The sequence below is a fragment of the Dipodomys merriami genome, unplaced genomic scaffold (assembly GCF_024711535.1).
Source record: "Dipodomys merriami isolate MVZ:Mamm:240054 unplaced genomic scaffold, mDipMer1.0.p SCAF_319, whole genome shotgun sequence".
Lineage (NCBI taxonomy): Eukaryota > Metazoa > Chordata > Mammalia > Rodentia > Heteromyidae > Dipodomys > Dipodomys merriami.
This window is the reverse complement of record NW_027204704.1, coordinates 358,859-369,703: the sequence shown is the minus strand read 5'-3', so window position 1 is coordinate 369,703 and position 10,845 is coordinate 358,859. Positions and strand designations below refer to the sequence as shown.

General features: G+C 40.6%; 1 protein-coding gene across 1 annotated transcript; it reads right to left on the bottom strand.

Annotated features, from left to right (window-relative positions):
- Positions 1-405: 405 nt before the first annotated feature.
- On the bottom strand, positions 406-10,836 carry LOC138841386 (zinc finger protein 717-like). Its single transcript, XM_070042054.1, has 5 exons — positions 10,769-10,836; positions 9,702-9,784; positions 7,412-7,470; positions 3,631-3,757; positions 406-1,946 (listed from the first exon to the last, which is right to left on the bottom strand). Exons 1-5 carry the CDS (start codon positions 10,834-10,836, stop codon positions 406-408), a joined length of 1,878 nt encoding a protein of 625 aa, XP_069898155.1.
- Between the last annotated feature and the right edge of the window lie 9 nt (positions 10,837-10,845).

Below are 10,845 nucleotides of genomic sequence, written 5' to 3'. Positions count from 1 at the left end.
CAGGTCTCTATCCTGTATTGGTTCTGTATTGCAATTTCAATTTTCTTACAGGTCAAAGATTTTCCCATTTGGTACAATCGTAAGTTATTTCATTTGTGTGAATCAACTTATGTGTGTTAAGCTGTGACCTCCAGGTCTTTCCACACTGGTTGCATTCATAAGGTTTCTCTTCTTGTTTTCTGTGATGGATGTTAAGTTGTGCCTTCCAGGTGAAAGAATTTCCATGCCTGGTACATATATAACATTTCTCTCTGTTGGGTTTTTTTCTGATGGACAGAAAGGTGTATGTTCTGGGTGAAGGACTTTCCACATAGGTTACAATCATAAAATTTCTCTCCTGTGTGTGCTCTCTGGTTGACAGTAACGTATAGATCTTGGCTGGAATACTTTCCACACATATGATATTCATAAGGTTTCTTTCCTGTGTGTTTTCTGATGGACAGTAAGGTATGACTTCTTGGTGAAAGACTTTCCACACATGTTACAATCATAAGGTTTCTCTCCAGTGTGTGTTCTCTGGTGGACAGTAAAGTTTAGCTTCTGGGTGAAAGACTTTCCACACACATTACATTCATAAGGTTTCTTTCCTGCGTGTCTTCTCTGGTGGACAGTAAGTTGTGACTTCTGGGTGAAAGACTTTCCACACACATTACATTCATAAGGTTTCTCTCCTGTGTGTGTTCTCTGGTGGACAGTAAGGTTTGAATTCTTGGTGAAAGACTTTCCACACATGTTACATTCATAAGGTTTCTTTCCTGTGTGTGTTCTCTGGTGGACAGTAAAGTGTAGCTTCTGGGTGAAAGACTTTCCACACATGTTACATTCATAAGATTTGTTTCCTGTGTGTGTTCTCTGGTGAACAGTAAGGTATGACTTCTGTGTGAAAGACTTTCCAAACGTATTACATTCATAAGGTTTCTCTCCAGTGTGTGTTCTCTGGTGGTCAGTAAGATATGCCTTGCAGGTAAAAGACTTTCCACACAGGTTACATTCATAAGGTTTCTCTCCTGTGTGTGTTCTCTGGTGGACAGTAAGGTTTGACTTCGAGGTAAAAGATATTTCACACATGTTACACTCATAAGGTTTATCTCCTATGTGTGTTCTCTGGTGGCCAGTAAGGGCTGCCTTCCAAGAGTAAGACTTTGCACACATGTTACATTCATAAGGTTTCTCTCTTGTGTGTGTTCTCGGGTGGACAGTAAGGTGTGTCTTCCAGTTGAAAGACTTTCCACACATGTTACATTCATAAGGTCTCTCTCCTGTGTGTGTTCTCTGGTGCCCAGTAAGGTATAGCTTCTGGGTGAAAGACTTTCCACACACGTTACATTCATAAGGTTTCTCTCCTGTGTGTGTTCTCTGGTGGATAGTAAGGTTTGACTTCGTGGTGAAAGACATTTCACACATGTTACATTCAAAAGGTTTCTCTTTTCTGTGTCTTCTCTGGTGGACAGTGAGGTGTGAATTCTGAGTGAAAGACTTTCCACACACCTTACATTCATATGGTTTATCTCCTGTGTGGATTCTCTGGTGGACAGTAAGATATGGCTTACAGGTGAAAATCTTTTCACACATGTTACATTCATAAGGATTCTCTCCTGTTTGTGTTCTCTGAGGGAGAATAAGTTGTGTCTTCTTGGTGAAAGACCTTTCACATTGTTTATATTCTTCAACTACAGAAGACACATGAGGTCTATATACAGCACACATCTTACCAGGTTCACTGAAAACACTCCTGTTCTGACACCCAGTGAGCTTTTCTGTCCTCATCCCTAAGGAATTCCCATTATTCTTAATCAGTTCTGACTTCTGTTTTGAGCTCAAATTAAAACTTCTTATAAATCTCACTTTTTCCTCCCCTGGGTTACTAGTCATGACTGCTACTTCAGATAGATATTCATTGTGATTTTCCTGACAGGTGCTAATCATATCCTCCATTTCTGGGACATCTAAAATGAATAAGAGAAAAATAGACAAAAACATAAATGAGATCCATAAATTCCTTAAGGTAAAGATATTTCCTCACTTTCTGTTACTAGATTTTCATATATCAAAACTTTGTTTTATGCAGAATATATACTTTTCTACACAATGTAGTAATTAAGAAAGTAGTACTGATATTTTACAATAGAAAACAATGTTTTCTGTTTTTCAGATTTTTCTATTTTTCTCCAGGAAATATTTACTTAAATTATTTATCTACATCCTCTTAATGCTTCAATTCTGAATCTCCCTCTATGCCCATTACCACTGATAAGAAATTTTCATGATCACAGGATAGCAGCCCTAGCATACTCCTCTTTTCCTCCTACCTGCATCATACTAGTTTAAAGGAAAATGAGATCACCTTTTCTACATTTCTCATTGTGTTTTTCTCTTTCAGAATTATTTCTCTACAGACAAAGAGAATTGCTAACATTAACTACACTGATACACCAAATTCAGTTTGTCTCCACGTGAATTCTGGATTGACAATTCCTTGAGACAAAAGATCACCTACTTCTCTGCCACACATGACTCAGCAGCACTAGTAATACTATTGCTCTGTACAGCTCAAGTTAAACAGACCAACTGGGCTCTGGACCCACCATTACCATTCAAGATGCTTTAACTCCCTGTGAAATTCTCTTCTGAGCCCTCTCTTATCCATGGTTCTGCACCTTGCTCCAGCTTCACAATCAATTTAGGCTTAGGAACACAGAGCCCTGTGATTAAGAAATAGTGGAGAACTATTGCTCTTGCTGGGTCATCATTAATGTAAGGACGCAGACATCCTGTCCACAAGGTTGCTCCTAAATCTAGTTCCTCAATTGTTTTTAGGAGGTTGGGGTCCAGTTCTGGGGCCTGAACTCTGGGCCTGGGCATTGTCCAGCAGATCTTTAGCTCAAGGCAAGCACTGTATCACATGAGCCACATCGCCAATATTTTTCTGCTTATGTGGTACTGAGGAATCAAACACAGGGCCTCATGCATGGAAGGCAATTCCTCTACCACTGAACCATCTTCCCAGCCCATGGTTTCTCAATTCTTAACAGCTCAATTGTGGAGTTTCCCCAGCTTTGTGTTTATTGTGCCAATTGTGTGGCTTGAACTCAGCTCTTTTGCTCAAAGCTAGCATTCTACTAGTTTGAATCTTAGCTACATTTCTAGTATTTGAATGGTTAATTGAAGATAAGAGTCTCATGGTCATTTTTCTACAGTTGCTGGCTTCAAACCAAAATCTTCAGATTTCAGCCTCCAGAGTATCTAGAATTCAAAGCTTGAAGCACTAAACTCTATATCAGGTTTGGCGTACAAATACACACTTTCAACTACTGATTTCCAGATCATAATCAGTAGTAATGTATATCCTATCTAGACTGTAGATCCACCTATAATAATCATTCCAAGTCTGGGAAGTCAGTCTTGTATTAGTGGAACATAGTTGACTTTTGTCCAACTACTGATTTGCTTTCTTAAAGAGTGAGAATAAAATTAGCTCTTGAGTTACATATAATCAGGTTGAAGTTTCCCTTAGAAAGAAATGACACTTCCCATGGACTGGAATCTTATCCCTAAATAACATAAAGAGTCTAATGTCTAGTAAAATAAAAAGCACTTGATCTTCTAAGTAAAAAAAAAACCTTTGCTCACCCAAGGACATGAGGTTGCTATAGGTCTCCAGCATCACATCTCTATGAAGGGTCCTCCGACCAGGATCCAGATCCTGCCACTCCTTCCAGGTGAAGTCCACAGCCACATCATCAAATGATATCAAATTCTGTAATGGCATATATCCATCAAGAAATCAGACCTGGGTTATGAGAACTCCAATCTGGAATTTCATTATGCTGCAGGTATGCTTTTTTTTTTCTTTTTTTTTTTTTGGGGGGGGGGGTCCGGTCATGGGGCCTGAACTCTGGGCCTGGGCACTGTCCCTTAGGTCCTCAGCGCAAGGCTAGCACTCTCCCACTTGAGCCACAGCACCACTTCAGCCTTTATTCTTTTTGCTTATGTGGTGCTGAGGAATCGAACCCAGGGCCTCATGCATGCAAGGCTAGCGATCTACTACTGAACCACCTTCCCAACCCCTGCAGGTATGCTTTTGTCTTACATAAAATGTTCACAGTTTGCTGTGTTATCTATTCACTTAGAGAATTAATTAGCAAATTAGAAATATTTGACAATATATAAACCTGGTCATTAAAATACACAGATTTGTAGGGCACTGGTGGCTTATGTGTTCAATCCAACCTACTCAGGAGACTGAGGTCTGAGGATCATGGTTCAAGGCCAGTCCAGGCAGGAAAGTCCAGGAGACACTTATCTCCAATAAACTACCAGAAAACTGAAAGTTGCACTGTGACTCAAGTGGTAGAGCACTTACCTTGACCTGAAGAGCTGATTGACAACAGCCAGGCCCAGAATTGAAGCCCAAGACCAATAAAAATTACAGTTTCCCTAGTGCATGCAAACACATTTCTGCTGCTAGCAATAGAGACAAGGTAAAAATTCTACACATGGCTGGTAAGGTGGCTCAGTGGTAGAGCACTTGCCTTGCATGCATGAGGCCCTGGGTTCTACTCCTCAGCACCACATAAGCAAAAAGAAAAGAGCCAGAAGTAGTGCTATGGCACAGGTGGTAGATCAATAGCCTTGAGCTGAAGAGCTGAGGGACAGCGCCCAGGCCTCGAGTTCAGCCCCAGGACCAGACCCCTCCCCCCCAAAAAAAATTATAAGGAGACAATAATGTGGCATGACAACAATAAGTCTAAAGAGGTATGTTAAAAATTATATTATCATTTTTTGATAAAATTTTAGTACATATCAGGGTAACAATGAATTACACAAATATTTTTCCTGCATTTACATATACTGCATCATCATAAATCCTATTTATATCTACTGTTAACAAGTACTACAATAAGGAAGCAGAACACATTCAGGATATCACATGGAATACAGAACATAGAACATTACCAGATCTATGCAAAGCAGTGTCCTCATGAATGTTAAAAAACAGTAGCAGTACTGCAGAAAGAAGCTAATGATTTATTGGACCCTTATAAGATTTGAGGTAGTTCCCACATAAAAATAACCTAGGTTGGGCTCAGAAGTTGGCTCAGTGGTAGAGCGCTTGCCTTGCATGCATGAGGCCCTGGGTTCGATTCCTCAGTACCACATAAGCAAAGAGAAAAAGCCGGAAGTGGCGCTGTGGCTCAAGTGGTAGAGTACTAGCCTTGAGCTGAAGAGCTGAGGGACAGCGCCCAGGCCCAGAGTTCAGACCCCACAACTGGACCAACCCACCCCCCCAAAAAAAGAAAAAACAACATCCTCCATCAACCATGTTTGGTTTAAATACTAAATATTGAAATGTGGTCATAGATACCCTGATATTTCCTTCCTACATAAAAAAGAACTGCTACCATGAAGTTTTGTAAAGTTTCCCCACATTCTACAATACAAAATATATTTGGGAGGGGAATAAAATGTTCCTTGAGAAGATTTTCATTTTAATAGGCCTTCATGGAAGGTGGAGGCAAATTTATACAGGCTCAAGGAACACTCAAGATGACAAAAATTATAAATATGACCAAATGATCAAATGTGGCACATATTCCTGAGTCATTTCAACAGTAGATCGCTAAGGATATATTTCCACTTTTGTTAGTTAATAATGAAATTCCTCAGACATCAAAATAAATTCCTGAGCAAACATCTGTGAGATTTTGCAACAAGTGATATTTCTAGTAGAGAAGACCTCAGCACTGTATTGTTTTTTAAATCAAAAGTAGTTCAAAACTTATACTGGCAGTGAATGAAAATATTCAAAAGTAGTGGGAAGGAAAAACAAAACTGAATACCACATCAAATGAAGTTACCAAAGATAACAGAAGCAGGAGAAATCAGATTTTCTTATAGTGTATCAATTGAGGGAATGAAGTACTTTTCTGTATGGAACTCTGAAGTTGAGCTGCAGGGGGTAAAGGATTGAGAGGTTGGAATTCCAGCCCGACAGCATTGAGAGCACTGAGAGCTGGCTGCAGAAGGCTTAAAAGAATTCTGCAGAGGGTTAAGAAACTGGAGTGCAGGCCTTTTCCTTAGTTTTAGACAGACAGCAGCTGAAACTGAGGTGCTGTTTACCTTGACGGCTAGGAAAGGTGAACTTCATGTCTGCATTTTCTCTTGGCGCCAGTCGTCTGTCTCAGGAGAATAAGGAAATATGTTTCCCTCACAACCTGTTGTGGCTCTGATTGTAATATTAATATAGATCCTTCAAAACCCTAATTTCCCCTAAGTCTATCTGTTTATGTTTTTGTGTTTCTCTAATTGTCTTTGGTTCTGGAATCCTGTAGAACTCTCTAGGAAACAATTTTCCTATATAATGAGTAAGAAAAATGTTAATCATAAGAGCCACGTCAGCAAAGTAAACCTGATCACTAAGAAAAACTAGCTCCCAGATAGATCATTTGAAGAAAAGAAACAACTGAGACACATATGGAGGAAAGATGGAATAAAAAAAGTTAAAAAAAAAAGATTCAAAGATAGATACAAAGAGTGAGGAAGAGAAAAATAACCAACACTAGTGAGTAGAAAATCAAGAATTGAGAGAGAATATAGAGGAAAGGAATCTTGTGAGGATACTTTAGAAAACAATCAGGGTTTTGTAGAAAGACCATAAAGTTTAGCAACAAATATAGTTTCAAGTAAGACCAAGAACATGAAGTGGCCCAAGAAGTAGATATGGAGATTAATTTAAGTACATGTAGGTTAATCATTCCTTAGGAACACATGAAGTTGTGTGTGACCAGACTTTTTCAGCAATTCCAGGAAAATGTCATTGAGATAGTTTAATGTTACTCATGAGGATGTGATCTGGTTGCAATCTATCCTTCACCTTTCATGAGATATAACCTCCTTGGTGTCATTACATCACATAACAAGTGTGAATCAATTTTATGACAACACAAAACATAGACATTCTGAAGCAAATCTGCATTCAACTTAGAAAGAATATAACCATTTAATCTGCTAAATCTACAAGCAATCTTTATCTGCTAAATCTACAAGCCATCGTTATCTGATTTAAGAATATGTTCCTGAGGCTGAATCTGTGTGGCTCCTATTGTTTTTAATTCTTTTTTTTTTTTTGGGGGGGGGGTCTAGTCGTGGCGCCTGAACTCTGGTCCTTTTGCTTTTCCTCAGCTCCTCAGCTCAAGGCCTGTGCTCCACCACTTTAGCCACAACTTCCCGCTTTTTTCTTTTTGCTTATGTGGTGCTGAGGAATCGAACCCAGGTTCTCAAGCATGCAAGGCAAGCGCTCTACCACTGAGCTACCTTCCCAGCCCCTTGTTTTTAATTCTTGAACATCTTTAGGTTCATATAATGGAATGGAAAACAAATGAGAAATAAAAATAAAAAATAAAAAACTCACCAGAGATCCTTTCATTCTTTCTTGCTGCTGACAATGAACAGAAGATTCTGGAAGCATGGCTGAGATATAAGGCAAATGACACATTCAGAAAAGAATCTTTGAGTATTTTGCTCCAGAATTTCCTCTTGCAAACATGATACATGGTTTGGAAAAGCATAAAGCTTTCTTAAAGAGAAGAATCTTTAATGTCTCAAGAAGAGCATTAATGTCTCCTATAAACACAAATCCAGCCCATTTCCTGGTACAAAGATATCATTAAAGCAACTAATTTCTATGTTTATGTACACACTAAATTTGTAAAAATGAAAGCTTCTGGGGCTGGGAAGGTGGCTCAGTGGTAGAGCACTTGCCTTGCATGCATGAGGCCCTGGGCTCGATTCCTCAGCACCACATAAGCAAAAAGAAAAGAAGCCGGAAGTGGCGCTGTGACTCAAGTGGTAGAGTGCTAGCCTTGAGCAGAAGAGCTGAGGGACAGCGCCCAGGCCCAGAGTTCAGGCCCCACGAATGGACCCAAAAAAAGAAAAAAGAAAAAGAAAGTTTCCCCCAAAAAAATGAATAATTGAAAGCAAAAACATATCACATTTCCACTAAAAGTAATTATTACTGAATGTACTTCAGGATGTGTGAACTGCTTTCTTTTAATGCAAAGGTATCCTAGGAATCCATTGGAATTTATGTGCTACCTCATTGATGTACATATTTAAACTCCATGGAATGCATGTCTGATGTAACTCAGTAGTTAGTTTTTATCAAATGTTATAGAGGAAAATATATACAGAACATATTTCTGAAGTGATATTATTTCAGTAATGATTGTCAAATGGCAAATTTCACTGTATCCATTGCACACCTATGCAATGACTTGTAATTTGACATTTAGCATGCTTTGGCCACAGGAACATGAGTAAAGATGATGTAAACCCTGGTTTGAGAAGTTCCTACTGGTCACTTTCCTAAACAGTCATGGGAAGAACCTTGGCCATCCTACTGGAGATACAGGGCTAAAAAAAAATGTACAGCATAAAATACACAATATAGGAGTGACACAACTGATGATAGGCAACATCTACAAAGCATACAACCTTGAGAAGACATATTACCCCAAGGTTTCTTCTGTGATTTTTCTTATAAGACCAAAGGTCCCTGACCAACCTGAACTACCAGGCACAACCAACTGATTAGAGCTAGCATTAGCAAATCCACAGATGGCACATTTAAGAGAAGTTTCAATGATTACATACTAGAAGTCTTAGTGGAAATAGGCTGCATAAATTAGCGAGAAGAGTAGGGATTTGTACATAAATTAATACTTTCAGTCAAAATAATTGCCCAACCATCCCAAACCACTGCCTCAGGTACCCTGTGATAACTACGCTCTGGTTTATTCCTCAATCCATCACATCACAACTCCAAGAAATTAGTTTAAATGTTTCAACAGCAAAAAGTAATTGAGAGTGGTGTAGGAAAGAATACCAGGTGAATCTGGTACTCAGGGAAGTGGCAACAATTTTTGCATAAGGCAAGGGAAGCTAGCAACATCTTCCCCTTCCTGTGCTTTTCTGCTTCTGCTCTATATGGCTACCCAGAATTGACAAGGTCTGTCATTTAGGATGGAGATTCCTATTCATAGGGTTTTCTGCTTCAAACATTGCTAGGCTTCATTCCTAAACATACAGGCCCAGTACTCACTACTCCAATATCCCATGTACAACTGTTTCTAGAAACAGGATAGTGTACAAACGCTTGGGAACTCAAGCCAGGAAAATAAAAAATCAAGCCAAATAGATTAAAACACTCTAAGATAAACAATACAGAAGCCCCAAATACAACTGCAGTGTAAGAGGACTCAGGCAGGCACACACCTCACAATTTCACTAGAATTCTCCTGAACTACTCCTCCACCTGGGCAAAGCAAATAAAGTCACATGAGTTAATAGAAGAATCCCTTGGTCTTGGAGTACAAATGCACAGCTCTTGGGCTCTCCTAGTCTGGACAATCACCCAGCTTGCTCTCAGACATTTGGGAACCAGGTTCTTGCATCTGAAGGCCCAGAGGCTAATGGCAGCACAAACTCCTGAACCTCAAGCAAATTATCAACCCCAGACTGGAGAAAAGCGTGGAGAGGGAAGTATACTCTTTGGCTCAAGTATAAAGCTCTCCCTCTGAGCTGAGGAGCTCAGGAATGCTGCTTGCAGGCCCAGAGTTCACGCCCCACCAAACAAACAGAAACAGAAAAAGAAACAGAAACCCATGGAGGGGAGACTATGGCAGCAATCGCACAGTTCCTACCTGACATCAGTTCCAAAGCCTGAGATTCTTTCAAGTTACAGCTCCCAAGCTCCACTGCACAGAGCTGGGCCTCGGCCTCCTGGCTAACACCTATGGAAGGACAAACTGTACTTCAGGGCACTTCCAGCAGCAAGACAAATAAAAGAATCCGGAAGAGGCAAACTTAACACGCCTATGGTGGGCGGGGAGACGCTTGTGCAAAAGCATCTCCTGTCCCACCTCCCCCCTCCAAAAGACAAAAACAAACCAGGACTTTCAAAGAAAATATCCTCCATGGAGACTACAATTCCCACAATGCTCGGTGCCACCCTGCTATATACCGGGGAACAAGTGGCTTGTGTGCATTGGGACTTTTCTCTGCCTTCTGTGGGAGTTAAGCTCAGTTTCTTCTTGAAAACCACTGTTTCCTCTTGAAATACATAAGACTGTAAGGTCCATTCCTGGACTACGAACAGACCTCGCCCAGTACCTGCGTTACCCAGGCAACTGGGATACCTGGAAGAGGTCACGTCCTCATCTGCTAAGGTCACATCCTAACCTGATGTGGCCACACCTTTCTCCCACCTGATCCCACTTCCCTTTACCTGGACACACCCTTCCCCGCCCCTACCCTATATAAGGCCTAAACCGCCGCAAGACCGCCCCTTTTTTTCCTTTGCCAGCTGCGTGGAGTGCCAACCTTGCCTGGTCCCAGCAGGTCTACTGAATAAACCTACCCCTTACCTAAATACCACGTGCGTGGTGCAGTTCTTACTCGGCTACCTCTTTTTAAAAACCTAACATAAATGGTGCCGTGACTCGGATAAAGGGCTTAAAGTCAGGACAGCCGAGATTCCTCTCTGTTTTTTTTTCTTTTTTTCATTTTTGTTTTTCCCTTTTTGCTCTGAGGAATACCCACAGTTCTGACGGCCTTTTATGAACCTGTCTATCTGCTGCGGACACAGTGCATCAATTCTATTGCTGGCCTCTGCATCTTCCTCGACACTTCTACATTTTGGTGAGTGACCTGCTCCCTAAGGGGCCTCTGTCGTTCAGTCTCTTTACAGATACCACGCCGGAGAACCTACTAGGCCTTTACTTGACTCCGGTTGTTCTCTCTAGAGGGCTCGGTGGTAAGTTGGGACACCGCTTCCATTCAGTAAGC